A 19,795-nucleotide genomic window follows, 5' to 3' on the forward strand; every position below is an offset into this window, starting at 1 on the left:
ATTGTGACCTAAACAGTTTCATGATAAAATTTTGCTTGTCATCTGTAACCAAGTCCATTATTCACTACTTTGTCTACAGAAGAAAATAGTAATATTTGTGTTTGTTAAAATGGCTTTGGCGGAAATAGCTGGTATTGCAAACGCACCATTCTTAAAAGAAAAAAATAATAAAATCCGGTTCTCAAGTCAGACATATAACCTTGAGAACCCTTACTGCTTGTTGGCACCGCCATCTAATGGGGTGAGTTCTCTGGCTGCAATAGTAAATTAAGGAATTTAACGTGCTTTATCTTTCTAGTTGGTGGATATAAGATCTATGCAGACCGCTGGATCACAAAGCGGTATTAAAATTGATTACGACCACGGCACAACAACTTTGGGATTCAGGTACAAAGGTGGCGTTATATTGGCGGTTGATTCTCGTGCGACTGGTGGTCAGTTTATTGGTTCTCAAGAAATGAAGAAAATTGTGGAAATCAACAAATATTTGTTGGGTACATTAGCTGGTGGTGCTGCTGATTGTGTATATTGGGATCGTGTTCTTGCAAAGGAATGTCGTCTACATGAACTACGGAACAAAAAGCATATTTCTGTGGCAGCGGCAAGTAAAATCATGGCGAATATTGCTCATGAGTATAAGGGTATGGGTTTGAGCATGGGTATGATGCTAGCTGGTTATGATGATAAAGGTGCTGGTCTATACTATGTTGATTCGGAAGGATCTCGATCGCCAGGAAATATATTTTCCGTGGGAAGTGGTTCAATTTATGCGTATGGTGTACTTGACTCTGGGTACAAATATGACTTGGAGGATCAAGAAGCCTACGAATTAGGTCAACGTGCTATATATCACGCAACATTCAGAGATGCTTATTCCGGTGGTATTATTCGAGTATACCACTTAAAAAAAGATGGTTGGATAAAAATATCGGAGCGCGATTGCAAAGATCTTCACTATAGATACCAAGAAGAAGAAAATTAATATTTTATTAATCAATCCATAAATAAAGTTTGACTAATAAATATGGTTGAAAGCTTTAATAAATTTGATTGTACAATTATAGTTGAGCCTGTCCAAAATCACCTCACAGCCACCTACGGGTAATTACCCAACTATTTGATAATTCTAACCGAAACTCTTGTGCACATGTGATCGTTCACAGCCCTTTACTCAAAAGCATTATGAGTTGCGCATTGTGTAAGTTTCCGCGCTAGTTCCTTCAATGCTTTGGATTTGGGAAATTACCGTTATCCATGATCTTAACCATGAAATTGTCAATAGAACCATCACAAATTGAGTATTAGTTCATGACACCAACATTATTTACAGGTCCGTTGTTTAATCTTGGAATATAATTTTAACTAAATTATGATAAGATACAAGAAACCACCCAAGTAATACTTTCTTATCCATAGTACATTTTGTTTTTGTTTTTGTAAATTTTAAGAATTATTTGACTAAAAAGATTTCCACATTTAAATGTTTAGTATGGCATCACTTTTTTTTTTAACATGCAACCCTTTTGTTATTGTGTAAATAAATCGGAATAAATAAAAATTTGAATGTTGCATTGAAGTTATATCTACACAATTTAACATAAAATAAGAATAATTCAGTAAAGTTATTTTTGAATAACTGTTAATGGTATAATTGTAAAATAAAATTTAAAGAGAATTACAATGATTACAATTTACGAGTTTTATTGTGAAACTTAAAAGCCAGGAGAAGTATATAATATTACTCAGGAGGGCCATTATAGACCATACATCTACATAATCGCTCATCCTGGATTTCCATTTTAAATCGCAAGCAAAACATTAAAATAATGTCCAAAGTCGACTTGGAGTCATCCAAAAACTATTCACAGCTTTTAAGCAATCATCACAGCGTAAGAAGTCACTGCCCAGGAGGTAGTTCTAACAATGTGATTGAAGGTGATGCCAGAAATAGTATAAATGTAATGATTTTTACGTGGTTTCGGTTCCATCGGGTCTATAAACTACTATTGCTAATATTGTTCGTATTGGTACTATGGCCACTGTTCGCGCATTACAGTTTACTAAATGTATGTTTATTAATACCATTATTGCATTTTACCAAATAAAAAGCATATACATTATAATTTTTAGCATCCTATCAACGATGTTCCGTCTGCTGATGTCCATCGCAGCCGACCTCTTTTGGATGCATATGAGGACTTTAGTTCGATGCGTGCTAGCGATTTAAAAATGCGTATAGAAGAAATGCTGCATATAAAAGTAAGAAAACGTTTTATATCTAACATAAATTTGTAAAATGAATTAAGTTCTTTACCATAATATATGTTTTTAAAAGAGTACAGTTTCAGTAGAATTACGGGAACTTGAATCTCGTCGACAAAAGCTTCAATCAGACATAGGAAAATACAACCAAAAAATTGAAGAATTAAAGCAAGATTTATTGCGTGAACAAACCGAGTTAGAAAGGTTAAAAATATCTGTTGAACAAGCGCAAGTAGCTCAGCGAGAAGCAATTCAGCGCAACACTCCCGATTTGGCTCTACCACGAACGTTATACCCCAATATATTGCCACGAAAATTACCAGCTATAACATCAGGCGCAGGATTGTTCTGCGAAATGTACAACTGTTTCGACTACTCCCGTTGTAGTTTAACATCTGGATTTCCTGTATATTTGTATGATCCTGACTTAAATAATATATTGAGGACTGGTTACGACATAGACGGTTTTCTGAAAACAACAATTAAACAAACACTTGGCTATAATGCTCATATTGTGCATGATCCTAAAATAGCTTGCATATTTCTAGTGCTCGTAGGTGAGGCTATGCTGGAAAATGATTTAATGAAGAACGATCGATATGCAGCCTTAGAAGAAGAACGCAAAAACTATTCAAAGTCACCTTTAATGGAGATTCCCATCGATATTGAGAAACTTTTCAAGTTGCCATATTGGGGAGGTGATGGTCGCAATCACGTTTTGTTAAATCTGGCTCGACGCGATTTACATTCACCACGAACGAACGCTTTTCTTAATCAAAATACTATGCGGGCCATAGTAGTGCAATCATCATTTGAACGACTACAATTCCGCCCTAATTATGATCTAATAGTACCACCGATTCTTGGACCACCAGGGGGTGATGTTTGGCAGGAATGTGCCCCGATGATTCCAGCACGACGTACTTATCTTTTAACTTTTCAAGGAGAAATGCGTCCAATTGATAAAAAAGTGCAATTACATCCATTAGATGATTTTATTTTAGATCATCTTACTGACATGTCCAAAGGTTCCACTCAAGACAAATTCTTATTGCAATTTCATTGTGTACCAGCCACTGAACAATCAGACGAACTGGCTTTTACGGATTGGGCACTTTGTGGTACTGACTCATCCCGCAAAGCAGTATTAAAAGAATCAACTTTCGTATTAATCCTTCCGCCATTGGAAAAAAGAATTAGCTCAACTTTGATGTTAGCTCGACTTTATGAAGCTCTTAGATCTGGTGCCATTCCTGTAATACTTGGTGCTGACGAAGTCCGCTTACCTTATGCTGAAACCATCGATTGGCGACGTTTAACCATTTTGCTCCCAAAAGCTCGTATTACCGAGCTGCACTTTTTGTTACGTGCTATGCAAGATGTTGACCTAGTTCAAATGCGTCGCCAAGGCAGGCAGATTTGGGAGAGATACTTAAGCTCGGTGCAAGCAACCGTCGATACAATAATAGCTAGCCTACGAGATCGTCTAGGTATACCACCACGTCCGGTCCTTCCTATTGTCGCGCAGAGTGTATTCAACAGTACATTTATTCCACTCAAATCTGATCCCCCCGTAGGATTAGATACGGAGCCGGAGGAATCATTAGGACCTATAGAACCACCATATCCGAGTCCTGCATTCCGACGTAATTACACAATTTTGCGTATGCAATCTGGTGAGGCATGGAACCTATGGGTAAGAGAATAAGAATAAGGTCTTTTTTCTAAATGTTTCATTTTATTTTTAATTATAGGTTGACCCTTTTTACATGTATCCACAATTGCCTTTTGATCCAGTTTTGCCCGCTGAAGCTAAATTCCTTGGGTCCCACATGGGTTTCCGACCCATTGGAAAAGGCAGCGGTGGTGCAGGCAAGGAGTTCAGTGAAGCCCTTGGAGGCAACAATCCACGTGAACAATTTACTATTGTTATACTTACATATGAACGCGAACAAGTTCTTATGGACTCTCTTGGTCGGCTTTACGGTCTGCCTTATTTGCACAAGGTGGTGGTGGTGTGGAATTCCCCAAAACCTCCGCTTGATGACTTGCGTTGGCCCGATATTGGAGTACCAGTTGCGGTGGTACGTGCACCAAGAAACTCCTTGAACAACCGTTTTCTACCTTTCGATGTTATTGAAACAGAGGCGATTCTCTCTGTTGATGATGATGCTCATTTACGTCATGATGAAATATTATTTGGTTTTAGAGTTTGGCGAGAGCATCGCGATCGGGTTGTAGGATTTCCAGGTCGATTTCTTGCATGGGATTTGAACTCAAATCGGAATTGGAACTATAATTCCAACTACAGTTGCGAACTAAGCATGGTGTTAACGGGCGCCGCTTTTATACATAAATATTATATGTATCTATACACCTACCATTTGCCTCAAGCTATACGCGATAAAGTCGATGAATACATGAATTGTGAAGATATAGCTATGAATTTCTTAGTTTCGCACATAACCCGCAAACCGCCTGTAAAAGTAACATCAAGGTGGACGTTTCGATGCCCAGGCTGTCCAGTATCGCTCAGCGAGGACGATACACACTTTCAAGAACGACACAAATGTATAAACTTTTTTGCACAGGTGCGTAATAAAAAACATCTTTAAAATAAGCAAATGTAAATGTCATTTTAACAACCATTAAATTTAATAATTTTTTCCTAGGTTTTTGGCTATACACCATTATTAAATACTCAATACCGCGCTGATTCAATACTCTTTAAAACACGAATACCGCACGACAAACAAAAGTGCTTTAAATATATCTAAAACACATGAATTTCTTGACAAGGTTTGATATGCACAAACTATATTACGAAATATACTCTACACGCAGATATATGGTTGAACGGTTATTGATTTTACAATATTTTTATAATACGACTAATTAAAATACATGTAACATCTAACGCGATTAAAATAAACAAACAATATTTTTGTTGTGCAACGTTGTGAATTACTTAACTAATTCCCCTTCTCCAAATTATTTTAGAAGTTGTTTTTGATTGAGAATATGAAAACCAGTTAGTCAAGTTATTTAAGCAATTTTATATAGTTTTGATTTCTAAAAATGTGCAATTATTATAAATTTCCACTTTGTTTTAAAAAATCCGTATATATACATATGTGTATATATAATTCAACCAATAATGTATCACTAAATTAAAAAAAAATATTATTTCAGTTTAGAAAAGTTGAAGTACAGTAAATTGACATATTTATTTTCTCTCATTATTGGTTATCCTATAATTTTTATTGTAATACAATGTATGTACATACTATATGTTTTCAATAGCAATTTAGCATTTTTTTGCTTATAATTTGTAAATCGTTATCCCTTACGTTATATATACACTTGAGATTGTAAGTCTAGATCAAAGTATTGCGTTTAATAGCAATTTCGCATTAATTTATATTGCATATTTTATTTATTAACAAAATCATTAACATCTAATTTTCTTATTAGGTTATGTTATGTATACAGTGGATTTAATGTAGTATTTTCATCATGTATATCTCTACTGCTTTATTCATTAAGTTTTATACCTAAAATACTTTCAGTTCAATTGATAAACATTTTAGAATTCACAAAGCACTCTTATACGCTTATAATAAAGTTTTATTAAAAGGAGGTGATGGCAACCTCCGGATTGCTTGACTATTCAGTTCCCACGAAAAGCCGGGACAAACATACATGTTTTGGGATTGTAAGAGGCCTATGTTTAAATAAATGGCGAAGTATTTATTTTAAATTAAGGCGAATCAACGAATATGGATGTTATTTATACATTAATTTTGTTCCAAATTTTAATATGTTTTATCAATTTTTTTTATAATAATTTACAAACACTTGTATTCAACAAAAACTTTTGTTATCACCTCTCCGCCCCCGATTAGGTAGCTGTTTATAATCGCTGGAAATACACTGAAATCAAATTTTGTAGTCTTACATAATGCCTTGCTTTTAAAATAGTTTTTTTTTCACTACCGAGAATTCAGTTTATTAAATTTGTTAGTTTTTCCTTCCACAAGTGAATGCACGAAAAAAAAAAACAGAAAATTAGTTCTCTTGCAGACTCAACTTCAAGGCCTGCTCAAGCATTTCTTGTTCTCGCTGCAAAGCCAATTCATATTCTTCCTGATCATGACGGCTAAGGCGCAAAGCCATTGCTAAATCAGGATCCACGTATCGAAAACCGCCATCATCATCGTCTATCACTGGGGAGTCAGTGGTATGTACTGCACCGCATAATGACTCCTGTAGAACTCTATTTTTATAAGGAAAAGCGAATGGGATATACGAAGCAAATAGCATTTACTAATAACATATATTACGTATGGATTCAATGAGAATAAGTGTAAACTTTTTTTAGTTCGTATTTAAATTAGCTAAACGCTTTTATAAACAGTAATTGATAAAATGTATGTATATGAATGCATTAATTGATTTTACATCGTGATTCCACTTCACTAAAATGTTTAAAAGTGTTGATAATGACATTTAAATGATAAGAAAAATGAATAAGCTAACTATTTAAATATTTTTTTCATGTAAGCAATATCTGTTTTAAATTGATTTGTCGGTGTTGCAGTGGTACGCCCACGATGAGGTGTAGCTGTTGGCGATATAGAATCACGCAATGTTTCAGTACTTAATAGTGTGTTTGTATGAATTTGTAAGTAATTTCTATTTGTCTTTGTGAATTCTGGAACGTTAGATGTGAAACGATTTGGCGATACACGAATATTATGACATGATTTAGGGGGAATATGTAATCTACGTTTTGCCAAAAAATTAGCAAGAGCAATGCGAAATTAGCAACATAATTTAAAAGAAATATAAATGAGAAAAAAATAAACAATATCTTGATTCAACTGTATATTATACCTCTGTAACTGTTCGTCTTCATCTGGAACTCCATCGGTTCCTTGCCCACGTAATGCTTCCCATATATCCACTTTATCCGTATCCTCTGTAATATTTTGTATAGAAGCAGCTCTGTTCGTGGTTTGTACCATGCTTTGTTCAATGGCGTATTGTAACATATCATCTTCCTCCAAAGGTAATTGTCGTCGTAAGTCCACATCTGAAAAGTGGGAGTATTACACAATTTCCTTCATATATTTAACAATTATACCTCTATTGGAATAATGGGTTGGTATATCAAAGCAGCGGTCATCCACAATGCAGGTTATGCGATCGTCTTCGTTAATAGTCGTTACATTTTCTACAGCGCTTGTCATACCAAATACATTGCCAAATGTAATACATGCATTTAAGACATGGAATAGAGGTATTTCAACTTTTACAGGGAAACCCGATGGCAGCTGCATGGTAATAAAGTCTTTCAATTTGGAGACATGTGGACTCGCCATTGTTGACATCAAATCCAATATAGGAAGAACTTGTTCTTGCAATCGCATAGGATACTCTTCGGAAAGCCATAAATTAGCCTTAAATCTCTGAACCTATAAAATAGATACAAATTTATTTTATGAAAGTAGTGGGTGCACTAACTGCTATTGCAGTTTAATAGCCCTATCGATTGCTCAAAATTCTTTTATTTTGCACTAAATGTTAAGTTTATTCGAATATAAACTATATATTTAATTTAAGATAAAAAATCTGTTTGATGTATACCTTAGTTGTGACTTTCTTGGGACGCCCAATGTCGCATCCATTTAAATCAACATCGACAGAAAAGTACGCCTCTGGAGTAATAACGAACTTAGGTGAAGTAGTACCTGAACTACAACTAGCATTCTCTTCTCCTGTACTATTTTCAAGACATTCCTCACGACCCAATGTTTCAAAGGAGGGAGAGGGTGTCTGAAGTGAATTAAAAACTTTAAAAAGTCCATTTAAACGAATATGTTTTCGTTATCATGATCTTAGGAATACTTAAAATTGAAAAAATACTAAATAAGTTATTCTTTCCCAATGAAAAGTTAATTCAGATTAAAATCTCTACATAAGTAAAGGAATCGCTAAAAAAGTTATGTTAGATATATACGTATAATTGGAAGTCGCTTGTAAACAAATTTCGGTATGAAATATTACCCGATCTTTGGAATTTATTCCTTCATTAGAGCGTGTACTGGAAACTTCATCATCAGAAATACCTAAAAAGCTATGCAATGGCGTGCGCGCACATTTATTCTGTTAAAAATTTTTAATTGTTTTAATTACTCATTACATTCTTTTAGTATTCAATGAAAATAAATAGAGGTACCTTTATTTGCTCTTCATTCAAATGATCCATTCGGGTGCGTGTTATAAACTCAACATTGCTCGCACCATACACTTTGCAATTATATCCGTTTATCATCTCGGACTTTTCACTACGCCAGCCCCAAATCCCTGATTTATTGCGTTCAAAGCTTATCTTATCCATTTCAATGTTGTTCGTAATAACAGGCGCATTAAGCCTAGCACGGACAGCTCCAATTGGGGGTGGAATTGCCACAATATCTCCTATATCACTATTCATTTGTTCCTCCATGACTTCATGAGTGTCATGATCGATTTCAATCATTACGGCAGAGTCTTCTACATGTAAAAAAAAAAGAATACAAGTGTTTAATTTTAATAATTTTTAAATTCATATAATATATATCATATAACAATTTCTTTCCTTTATTGTGTCTGTCACTCACACCAGCAGCATTCAAAAATTTATTGCGTGAACTGTACCATTATATTAAGAATTGTTTTTATACCTTTCAACCTTAATGTACCCTCTGTATTTTATTTAACTTTTTTGATGCAATAAATAATTTTAACTTACTTGCTCCTTTGAAAATATAGGAGCGATTCCCTCGTTGCCAAGTATTGTTATCAAAGCCAAGCAGTGTGGTATCGATTCGGACATTCGCGCCACGTTTATAAACTTTGTATGTGTCACTAGGACAAAGACGAGACATTAGGGGTACTGCAATGTTTGATTCAGTAGTAAACGGAAGTTTAATATGAGCTTTATATACAAATAAATTAATTACAGCTTACCCCAAGATGTAAATTCCCATTTCATTTCAATGTAGAAATCAGGAGCGTCTAATAAGTGCTGCAGCAGTTTCGGTACGTGCGTTACCCGTTGAACATGACGTTGCAAATCGCGGACTTCTATGATAGCCGTCAATATAGCTTCATCTCCTGAACAAACGGCTTCTTGGACAACTAGCAAAGAACATTTTATCATGTATCATTTCATCATAAGAATTTAAACTCTTACCTGACCATCCCTCATGTTCAAAGCTGGCGTTACATTTTGCTGCTAAAAGGCACTTCACACATTGTAAATGGGATAATTTTACCGCTAACATTAAAGGTGTTCTCCCACGATTATCGACTTTTTCTTTGTCGATCTTTTAAAGAAAAGTAGAACATTATTTGAGTACTTGTTACAGAACGAAACTACAAACATATTTATTATTTAAATCCAAATATTTATTAAAGCTAAAGAATGTTAGACCCGCCTGGGACCTTCAGAGTTGAAAAACTGATAATATCTGATCCCGAAACTTCCCTTGAAAAAATTTTAAAGTGTTTTATACTTTATTAAGTTATTTATTATGTGTTTCAGCAATGCATTCTTTGAGGCCTCTATCAATATACGTTGTTATGCTCGACGCAACAGATCCACTTCCATTAAGAAATGTAAATGTAAATTTGAATATTTCCTCTAATTAAATTAGCATATTGATGTAATTTGACATATCACCAGATAGCAGAGCACCCCTTCTAAGGTGATTTGAAACAATAAAAATTGGGCTATTCAAAACCATACATGTTGAAAATAAAAATTCTTAGTGAATATATAATCCCACTAGTTCTTTGTTTATATTGACATAGGCACCATCACTAATCTTTATTTCGAATCATCTTAATTATCGTCATTCACTTCCTCACCGTTTCCGTTTTCAACACCCGTTTTAACTCATCTACGTTGTTGATCCACACCAGCCAGTGCAGGGGAAATTCATTTTCAATATCCTCCAATGTTTTCATGACCAGAAACAAAATTAGTTCCCCTTCTGGACTATATGTTTCCAATATGGACTCTTATATTTATAATTCCTCTGGTAAATCAGAAAAAGTTAATTTCCTTTCTACTCTATATTTGTCAATTGATAATGCATTCTTCGCTGTACTGACCTCCTCTACCGTGGTACTGACCGTCTGTCAATAAGTAAACTTGTAAATTCTGCGAAAGAGACAACTATAAACGTAAAGTCGACCTATACATTCACAATATACCTTTCCGAAAGACCACAAGGCGTATTGCCACACTCAAAAAGATACATCTATAAAGCTAATTTATATGCTTGACATGTGTGCAAGTTCGTTTTCACCATCTGTCACATATGTCTACCACCAACGAAATACGGACGGTAAACACATGAGTATATTATACGTATATGTACATCAGGAAAGTTAATGGACGTTAATTTCTAAAGAGTTTAGTTTCTATAAGTTTCATAAGGCTGAGTTGACAAAACTATTCTAAGCTATTTTATACGTGTGATCGTTCATCCTTTTCTTATTAGCCATTATTCACAGTTCTCTTCTTTTGGGCACAGAGTACATGCATACATGCATATGTATAATGCAATGGAATATACCTTGGATAATTACTAATGAAGTACAATCATATGTACAATAAACGTTGTACTTACCTCATAATGTGAAAATCAGCTGATTTGCTTTGTTTTCATGATTAAAAAAAATATAATTTTAAACAGTAAAACAACCTTTTAAATAATGGAAAACTATATACCCATTAGGACAAATGTAAAATTCCTTTCTTTGTCACTAACATTTAATTAGTTTCCATAAAAATTCCTTCAATATATTGGAAGACGTAATAACGAAAGCTCAAACTTCACGCTGATAAATAAATTAATATACATATGTATGTGACCTGGTCTACGAAAAGGGAGCTAACGTGCGAAAACTAGTTTTCTGTAAGCTGTAGCTGTAAAAAAAAAGCATCTAATCTTCCATCCGAATCAACTAAAAAGTGAAAATTGATTTTTTGACACCTAAGCCTCCTTTCCGTAGACCAGGTCACATATGAAGAATTGCTCAACTGCATTGCTTTGATTTGCCGACATTCATATACATATGTACGTGCATAGGCTTATGCTCCTTATATATGTAGAATCAGCTTGAAGCACAATGAAGCTTCAAAATTAATATGATTGTAGATAATCATATGAATCTAATATATTATATTATTATAAATTGTGACGCGATATCGACTTTGGATTACAGCAGCGCCTGGTAGAGTGGCCCAGCTTCGTTCTGGATACTGTGGCAGGTTAAACTCCTACTTATCCAGAATAGACCCAAACATATCCAATATATGTCCTGCATGCAATGATGATATTCCATATCAACAACTAATGAGGTAGGTACTATGTAAGTGCAAATCTCATAACTAAGTTCAAGAATACTGATCTTCAACACATAGGATATGAGAAATGCGACAAGACACAATATGCGATATGAAAGGATATGCACGTTCAATGTTAATAATAATTAATTTTAATTATTAATAATTAATTTTAATTATTTAATTTTAATTATTAATTATTATTTTAATTATTATCGCAGAACTTTCCACAATTCAAAAAAAAAAACAAGTTCAGTGCATTTGCATGAAGGTACCAAACCTATTGAGTGCGTAATGCTAATTACTTTTCACGGAACATCAATTAAGCAGATAAAACCCATCCTATATTCTATTGCATAGTAATACTAAGAAAACCAAAAGCAGAGCAAGTTATATGTTAAATAGTCCTGTTATTTGCTTCTTTTCCAATATTCCTTATATGCATGCCTTTTTTAATATAATCATTAAATCCAATTCTAATTATAGGATCTAGAACAACTTTAAATATTGCATCACAAAATTACAAAACACCTTTAAAGCTTCGAGGATTTTAAATTAGGGTGGAGGAAAGGAAAGCATGTTCGTATGATGTATGAGTATGCATCCAATAAAGGATCTTTCTCTATTTCAGGAGTAGCATATCTAACATTAAGAGAAACTAGGATCGAAACACATAATATCAAAATAAATTGGTTCTTTATTTTAGCCATCTAATGAAAGTGTTACAAATAATTCTTCAAGAACTTAATCGCAATAAAATTACATTAACAAGGTTAAGATTGTCTGTACTATGCGTAGACGCAGCAAACATATATATACATAATTACATAATATTTAAATATTGTTTTCTGAGCATTGATGTTATTCAAAGGTAATAATAAAATCGTTTACTTAAAAGGATAAATAAGTGGTTTATATTTTTATCCAAGATTTTTTTTTTATTATTTGTATTATCCTAATAATAATTATTTTTGTTTCAATTGTTTTGTAGTTTTGAATTGATGGTTTACTTTTGACCTTTATTTTCTATTGATACCAGTTTAATGTTTTTGTTGTGCAGTTTAACTGATATTTATTTCTGTACTTAACAACATTTGCGATTGTTATTAGCTCCACTTATGACTTGGAAGTGTTGCATGTCAGTGCGACGCTGACGATTGTTCCTACCTTGGATCTCACGCACCTGATTTGCACGCAGAATGGCATTACGTCGAAGGTTTTGACGCTCGTAAATTGCTAGACTCTAAAGAATAAATAAATATAATAAGAACGCATTAAAATATTTTATATTTTATTAATATATAATAGAAATTGAATTTGTTGACTACCCTATGGGTTTGTATGGAATTTAAGTAAATCGTATCATGTTCAATTGAACATTCAGTTTGAACTAAATTTTTTAGTAATTGGATCCTCAATTTCCTTTGAAGGGTTTTCGTAGATAAAAGTGCAGCACACAACATAATCTTTATCATTTAAATTAACACCTTTATATGTTCTGTCATTATTTTGAAAGGTCAATTTTAATTCCAACTGTACAGTTCATATAGCAGCTACATATGTATATGCTTAGTTGCCCGATATCGGCGATCGGATAATGAATGGATTTGTGCGCCTATATACAGACAGATATGGCTGGTAAACAAAAATCCACTTGTTTTTTGTGACATGACAGAACAAAGTGTTTATTAAGAATTGCCAAAAATGCAGAAAATATCTACAGATTTCTTCTATCACCTATTGTTTTTTTGCTATGAGGAATTTTGTTAAAAAAACAGTGATAAATATATTATTGTTATATTATTTTATTAACCAACGAGTACCTTAAAATGTTACTGTCGACGTTTTTCGGCGATATTTTGTTTTTGGAGTATCCCCTAACAATATCCAGCAATAATCGACAAGTAAACTGGCACTCCACTTGCCTTGATATCGTTTCTCCAACAAAATATTCAAGCAAAAACAAAAGAGAAGGAGAATAACTCTCATTCACAACATTGCCTATGCATGCAAACGCAATGAGTGGGCGCCGTTACTTCTGTAGTACACGGAATCAATTGAAGAATTAACAAATATTGTCAAAAATATTTTTTACTGTGTATAAAAAGTACATAAAATATATAAAAGTTGGTGTGAAAGTAGTGGAAAATATTAAAGTTACATATTTTTATAGCATTTAAAGGGGTCGAAAGGCAAAAACTCAATTGAATGAAAGAATGCTGCTGATGCATACAAATTTGTGTCAAAAATATGTGTAGTATATACATTTTAACAAAATTAAAAGTATGTAGTGAAAAAATGTTGTATGCAGTGAAAAAGTTGTGGTGTGTGTAAATGAATATTATTATTAGTATTAATGTAAATTAATACATGGAAAGGATCACCGAGTAAAATTGTACAGGTAAGTTAAGGGAAATTATAATTTTAAAGTTTTTTTTTTCAAAAAAAAAAATGTTGCATATAAGAAAAAAAATGTTGAAATAAGTCAATTTAATGCATTAAATGTTTTAGTATCCCTTAACAATGTTCAGCAAAAATCGGCAAGCAAACTAGCACTCCACTCGAAGCATACACCTTTAGAGCCTCACAAAACGACGCGTATTTCAAATACTAATGAATATTTTGACTTGAAATTTAGCATAGATGTCACTAACAGTACTACCAACTTGCAGAAAAAAATAATTTTCCGATTCGAAAAACACGCGAAGTATTAATTAAAAATTCAGGTTACAGAATATCTCCTGGTGATAGAAAAATTCTGTTTTCAGATTTGTCTTCGGGGTATCAAACTGCATTAAAAACACCTAAGATTTTTCCTTTTGAATGTTACACACGTTGTAGTAAACTTAATATACCATATCGGGGTACAAAAATAATATATAATAATAATTACACACCTTTTGGCTATTCAACGCAAATAGCTCCATTTTTAGATTAGCGGCATTACAGCGGTCAACACGCGGAGTTTTGGCACTTTTTCTGATATTTGGTTCAGTTTTCTAGGTCAAAAGAATTAATTAATATTTCGTTTTTTCGTTTTAATATCATTTTAATACATCCTATTTCGAACTCACTTGTTCTAATATAGCTGCTGATGGCTTGGCAAAAACGATTTCAGGTGACTTTTGAGTATAGAAGTTCTCTTTTTCCTCCTGAATCTGGCTAGATTCACTTACTTCGAGATCGAATTTTGCGAAGCTTTCAGGCGTTTGTTGAGTACTTTTAATACTGTGGTATATTGACATACTGCATGGAGATAAAATGATATTTACCCATTAGAGATAGACGTTTTTAGGTTGAACTTAGAAATAACACTTATATTAAATATTTACCTCGGATGCTCAATAAGTAAATTTTCAAAAGGTGACATTTCCATGTAAATAGGACCAGTTGAGACAAAGCATGGCGGAGGTGTCATATACCACGAATCCACCATTGTAAATAGTTTAGCACCAGAACCGTTACTGTCAATACTGACACTACTAAGATTGGGTTCTAAGTCTTTGCTATGGTTAGCAACGTGCAGCAGCTGAGTGTCATTATTATCAGTTAACAATCTTGTTTTTTTGGCAACAGTGACGACGGACTTGCTAGGTCTATAACCTAAATTACTTAATGGTGATATCTGTACTGCAGTAGGTCCACTACTAGATTGAGAAAAACCTGATGTAAGGTCAGATTTGTGCTTTTCACAATTGTTTTGCAGCGTCTGAGAAGAGTTGTTACTAATATTATGCTGCTGCACTGTTGTAATATTTAAAATCTCTGAAATTGGTTTTGATGTTCTATTGTTATGTTCAGCTAAAATCAAATTTTCTTTTGAGCTCTTGCGAAAAAAGCTATTCGGGATATCAACGTCTTGAAAAAAGTAAATAATAATTTAGTATCAAATATTTGCAATGTATGAACCACTCTATTTAACAGATATCTATAAATACCTACCGTCCTTTTGAACGAGAAGCCAATCATCATCTAAGTCAAAATCGACATCAGATAATTCAGAGGTTACAACATCTAAAATTGGTGCTGGTTCTATAGTAACTGCCTTTATTTTACTTGGAACACACTTCTTTCCTTTATTCTGTCGATTATTGCGCTTATTATTATTACGTATTCCTTGTTGATATTCGCCGTTAGTTTCAATATTTTTAGAATCCTCTTCCAAGTTTTCTTTCCGTTGTCTGTCGTTAGTAAGATAACAATTTTGGGACTTATGTAATTCACAATCTTCAATGGTTTTACAATTCGTGCCTTCTGTGGTACTTGATCCAAAGATAAACGCTGCAATACTGCTAAACATTATACAGCAATATACTTATCAATGAAGACACCAAAAGCTTAATGCCAAACGATTCGAATAACAAGTTCCTGTCACAGCAATTTTAACAGAATATCTGCTTTAATTGAAAGATTTAAGTTTTTATTGACAATTTGAGATCCTTTCCCTAAATCTGAAAATATTGCTTTTGTCCTTTTCAGTCTTGTTGATTTGCGCGATTGACGTTTTCTAAATACTATTTCTTAGCTTTTACCCTGAAATGAGAAAAAAAGACTACTTTATATAACATATTTTAAAATTCGACATTTGTTTACGTCTTTAACATGGAAGTTTTTCGCTGGATGTATTAAGAGCTTCAGTATCTATCTAAATACGAAATTTCTAATTTAAAAGATACAACAAAGCGAAAATACTAATAATGATGAGACATAAAGATACTTAATAACATAAAAAAAATAAATACCAATACAAAATTTGCAAATGTAGTCAATGTCTTAAATCAACTAGGACACAGTGAACAATATATACTTCACGTTAACAAATCATAATGTTGTGCAAGCTGACCTTGAAATAACTCAGAAATTCGTTAATTTAAAATAAATATATAAACTGTATTGTGATACTACATACATATGAGTTATATATAAAATAATCAGTATTGAGACAAATATGTATGCATGCATTATTTGTATAAGTATATAAATTTATATCTGAATCGATTTGCATACAAATTCATATACATACATATAGTATGTATGCACTTACGAGCAGTATTTATGTATGTATCAATATTTAGATTTTTTTGAAAATTGTTCATTGAAACGAATGAAATCTGACTTTTTTTATCTTTTCAAAAGTATCCTTTAGAGATCATATTTAAAAAATATTAGACCGATAGACCGACAGGCTTTTATTATTCGCAAATTATGAAGTGTAAAAATCAATTTATTACTAAAAGTAGCACTTAGTATAAAAAATTCAGCTCAGCAGTGATAAAATCTAAAGGGCTACATTAGTTCTGAATAATTAAACAGTGAATTCCAAAATTTTTGAGATAATCAAAGAACCTGCAATCAACTCTGACTAAACTGCTTTAATTCAACCAATGTCAAACTCGTCTTGAATAAATTTATAAACGATACATTAGGTAATAGCAAAATTTTTAAGAACCTAACCTAAAATTATATATAAAATGAAGACAAAGAAAACGTTTAAACAAATAATTATTAATAATCTCATATACCTACATACAAATCTATAGATGCACGAATTTTTTCCACATTATATACATACATAAATTTTATTCGGTCTAAATAAATTTGTATATTAATATATACTCATATGTGTGGGTTTATTTGTATGTAAATAAATTCATTTAAGAGTTTGAACCTATTTACCAATAATTGCTTCAAACAATGTTATTAAACACTTTTTATTTACGTATTTCAAATTCAATTTCACTGTGTTTCTCTGCCTTTTTAATAATCGGTCAGCCACTTACTAATTCGACACACAACTGTTTACTAAATTTAACGGTCAGAGCAAGGAGTCATTTTGGTTCAAGTCGAAAATATAATAGAATCCTATCTCACAAATCAAAAACAACTACCACCAAATAAGGTACACACAAAAATCCCTGCATAGAAAGGTGTATGTATCTAAGCAGAACATTCACAAATGTTTGGATACATATTTAACAAATGTGTGTAGTTAAGAGCACAGGAAACGATAACATGGATGGTAAATAAAGAGAACTGTCGAAGTGTTACATCAACGGGATATACTATATGAAACAAGAGCGAACAGCTGATCTCTACGGAATAATATAAATAAATTAATATATGAATGTATACGCCCAGCTGACAATTGTTTACTAACATAAACACATATGCATACATACACATGTAGGTACTTCGCTATGAAAACTTTGGCATATAAAAAATTTGAAACATGTCTCACATGCATGCAAGAAAACACATACAACCATATTAATTCACATTGTTAGAATTTTGTTCTTTGTACTTATTTTCAAACAATTGTTTTATATTATTATATTAGGTCCTCAACGCTTGCCATTAAAATTTTCTGTTTTCCTTTGTGTACAACATATAGTATACAACATAGTATATTTTGTTTAGTATAAAATTAGTGTATATAAATACAAATTATTAGCTTTATGCGCAATTTGTGCGAACTTTGAGCTCTTATGACAAAAATTGTTCCCTTTTATATGTATCAACCCAAAAACAAGTTGATAGGGCCTAATTCGACGATATCGACATTGACTTGTACATTCACCTCTAGGCGTTTTAAAATGAATTAATTTTATTAAAATTTATTTAACACATCTCTTTTCAAAAGTTAACTAAATATAATAACTTTGTTCCACAAATATAAGCACACCCGCAAAATGATCACTCTATATCATATATTTACTAAATATTAAACTATTACTCCAAATAATTATAAATTACAAAGCTTTTTCTTCTTGAAGCGTAATTAAAATCGTATACTGAAATTGAGAAACGAAAGCAAAGACGAAAAACAATTTGCCATCCCATCTGTCACAGCCATTTAAAGATGCCACATATTCGAATAAAATATATATAATTATTTCTTTGCAAATGTTCAGGAGAGCGGCTTTTCCGAAAACATTCACCAATTGCACTGATCGTTTTCGAATTAACGATACTCTCGATATTCGAGTCTAAACGATAACTGAGTAAATTGAGAAATACATAATTGAAAATTTAATCATTCATTATTATTGCAGAAAATTTTCTCAGTTCTATCAACACTTCTTGTATCAATAGTGCCCAATTGAATTTCGAACAGTGGTGCCATGTTGCCGTTTATATCGTGCAAAATCATATCATATATTTTTTTTGTTTTTTATTACAAAAAATAAAAATAGGTCATGCGCCATAAATATTCGAAAAGTGGAATAATACACAAGAATTTTAAGACATTTACCGTAAAAATTGGTGTATGGAAAAGACGCTCTACTGAACATTTATTAACCACGCAAACATAGTAAAAATACTATGGCAACCGGCCATTTTGAACCTACCCCTTTATCAAACATGTAGTAGAGAACGTATTCATACAATTTACGTTCTCTGCCAATGATTTCAAGGTTTTCGTTAAACATATATTATTCTATGAAAGGTGATAGAAACTGTAGACGCTATTCAAATATAATACAATTTCCATTATTTGTGTAAATTAAATGCTAAGATATAAAAAGTAAAAGCAATATGATATTTATAGAATACAGCATATGCAATATATATTACTATATCTCGACGAGACTTGAATTTTTAGTTAAATTTGAAAAACGGGCTATACTTCTCAACCGTTTTCTATTACACTGCGTATAAATGCTGCGCGCATCACGAAATCAAATGCTAAACTTTGTTTGGGATAGCTGAGTTGTTATAGATAGGATCGTAGAGCAGGTAGAACAGGCAGGAGGGAAACACAAATAGCTTCATGTTGGGATAAAAGTCTAAACCTGGAAAAAACCGAAAAATTTTATAGTGAATGCGAAGAAAATAACATTGGCGAATGTGGTTGGGTGGGTTAAGGGGTGAAAACATGTATATACATAATAAACCCACAACTTCCACGCAAAGGCATTCGGCATGCACAATACATAAGCATACACACACATTGGAATACACACAACCTGGGAGCGAAGACATGCTGCAGATGCCGAGTCCCACTTGGCTTGGACATATATATAAGCCCCGGTGGGGCCTTAGGGGCGAATGACACATTTCCGGAAAGGTCTTCAAATTACCTAACCGGTGCAATTTATTTGACCCACCTAGGTCAAATACTTTAGCCGC

At 32.8% G+C, this 19,795-nt stretch overlaps 4 protein-coding genes across 14 annotated transcripts; 2 read left to right on the plus strand and 2 right to left on the minus strand.

The window, feature by feature from the left end:
• Positions 1 to 24: 24 nt before the first annotated feature.
• Positions 25 to 1,045, plus strand: LOC108976595 (proteasome subunit beta type-5-like). The gene is made up of 2 exons (XM_018945813.1): positions 25 to 241; positions 299 to 1,045. The coding sequence occupies exons 1-2, from the start codon at positions 110 to 112 to the stop codon at positions 980 to 982; spliced, it is 816 nt and encodes a 271-aa protein (XP_018801358.1). The 5' UTR covers positions 25 to 109; the 3' UTR covers positions 983 to 1,045.
• Positions 1,046 to 1,136: 91 nt separating this feature from the next.
• Positions 1,137 to 5,226, plus strand: LOC108976594 (exostosin-3). The gene is made up of 5 exons (XM_018945812.1): positions 1,137 to 2,066; positions 2,131 to 2,259; positions 2,336 to 3,958; positions 4,017 to 4,853; positions 4,935 to 5,226. Exons 1-5 carry the CDS (start codon positions 1,827 to 1,829, stop codon positions 5,037 to 5,039), a joined length of 2,934 nt encoding a protein of 977 aa, XP_018801357.1. The 5' UTR covers positions 1,137 to 1,826; the 3' UTR covers positions 5,040 to 5,226.
• A 449-nt stretch (positions 5,227 to 5,675) lies between these two features.
• Positions 5,676 to 11,029, minus strand: LOC108976592 (ankyrin repeat domain-containing protein 13D). Of its 5 annotated transcripts, none has more exons than XR_001993969.1 (11): positions 10,180 to 10,457; positions 9,503 to 9,635; positions 9,277 to 9,447; positions 9,059 to 9,202; positions 8,504 to 8,820; positions 8,332 to 8,430; positions 7,912 to 8,100; positions 7,409 to 7,739; positions 7,159 to 7,357; positions 6,259 to 6,538; positions 5,676 to 6,195 (listed from the first exon to the last, which is right to left on the minus strand). XR_001993969.1 is itself a non-coding variant. In XM_018945799.1 (11 exons), exons 2-11 carry the CDS (start codon positions 10,276 to 10,278, stop codon positions 6,801 to 6,803), a joined length of 1,929 nt encoding a protein of 642 aa, XP_018801344.1. In that variant the 5' UTR covers positions 10,279 to 10,349; positions 10,426 to 10,463; the 3' UTR covers positions 6,545 to 6,800. The 5 variants fall into 5 exon arrangements, 4 of the variants coding, with proteins under 4 accessions (XP_018801346.1, XP_018801345.1, XP_018801344.1 ...); XM_018945799.1 differs by lacking the exons at positions 5,676 to 6,195; positions 6,259 to 6,538 and adding an exon at positions 6,545 to 7,047 and having other exon boundaries at positions 10,180 to 10,349; positions 10,426 to 10,463; XM_018945801.1 differs by lacking the exon at positions 10,180 to 10,457 and adding an exon at positions 10,947 to 11,029 and having other exon boundaries at positions 5,676 to 6,538.
• A 1,315-nt stretch (positions 11,030 to 12,344) lies between these two features.
• LOC108976593 lies at positions 12,345 to 18,469 on the minus strand. 7 transcript variants are annotated; one of them, XM_018945806.1, is made up of 6 exons: positions 18,399 to 18,469; positions 15,608 to 16,198; positions 14,998 to 15,523; positions 14,740 to 14,911; positions 14,563 to 14,664; positions 12,345 to 12,908 (listed from the first exon to the last, which is right to left on the minus strand). In XM_018945806.1, the coding sequence occupies exons 2-6, from the start codon at positions 15,963 to 15,965 to the stop codon at positions 12,750 to 12,752; spliced, it is 1,317 nt and encodes a 438-aa protein (XP_018801351.1). In that variant the 5' UTR covers positions 15,966 to 16,198; positions 18,399 to 18,469; the 3' UTR covers positions 12,345 to 12,749. The 7 variants fall into 7 exon arrangements, with proteins under 7 accessions (XP_018801351.1, XP_018801354.1, XP_018801350.1 ...); XM_018945809.1 differs by having other exon boundaries at positions 18,419 to 18,457; XM_018945805.1 differs by having other exon boundaries at positions 18,348 to 18,435.
• Between the last annotated feature and the right edge of the window lie 1,326 nt (positions 18,470 to 19,795).

This window comes from Bactrocera latifrons, unplaced genomic scaffold (assembly GCF_001853355.1).
Source record: "Bactrocera latifrons isolate USDA-ARS-PBARC rearing strain unplaced genomic scaffold, ASM185335v1 scaffold_788, whole genome shotgun sequence".
NCBI lineage: Eukaryota > Metazoa > Arthropoda > Insecta > Diptera > Tephritidae > Bactrocera > Bactrocera latifrons.

Bases quoted from the DNA above. Each gene is read 5' to 3' on its own strand.
- LOC108976595 (XM_018945813.1), top strand. From the start codon at position 110: ATGGCTTTGGCGGAAATAGCTGGTATTGCAAACGCACCATTCTTAAAA. The intron at 242-298 runs GTGAGTTCTCTG...TTATCTTTCTAG, and splicing joins TGGCACCGCCATCTAATGGG to TTGGTGGATATAAGATCTAT.
- LOC108976594 (XM_018945812.1), top strand. From the start codon at position 1,827: ATGTCCAAAGTCGACTTGGAGTCATCCAAAAACTATTCACAGCTTTTA. The intron at 3,959-4,016 runs GTAAGAGAATAA...TTTTAATTATAG, and splicing joins GTGAGGCATGGAACCTATGG to GTTGACCCTTTTTACATGTA. The intron at 4,854-4,934 runs GTGCGTAATAAA...ATTTTTTCCTAG, and splicing joins GTATAAACTTTTTTGCACAG to GTTTTTGGCTATACACCATT.
- LOC108976592 (XM_018945799.1), bottom strand. From the start codon at position 10,278: ATGAAAACATTGGAGGATATTGAAAATGAATTTCCCCTGCACTGGCTG. The intron at 9,448-9,502 runs GTAAGAGTTTAA...GTTCTTTGCTAG, and splicing joins TGAACATGAGGGATGGTCAG to TTGTCCAAGAAGCCGTTTGT. The intron at 7,358-7,408 runs GTATAATTGTTA...CCCACTTTTCAG, and splicing joins AACCCATTATTCCAATAGAG to ATGTGGACTTACGACGACAA.
- LOC108976593 (XM_018945806.1), bottom strand. From the start codon at position 15,965: ATGTTTAGCAGTATTGCAGCGTTTATCTTTGGATCAAGTACCACAGAA. The intron at 14,912-14,997 runs GTAAATATTTAA...ATCTCCATGCAG, and splicing joins TTACTTATTGAGCATCCGAG to TATGTCAATATACCACAGTA. The intron at 14,665-14,739 runs GTGAGTTCGAAA...CTTTTGACCTAG, and splicing joins CAGCAGCTATATTAGAACAA to AAAACTGAACCAAATATCAG.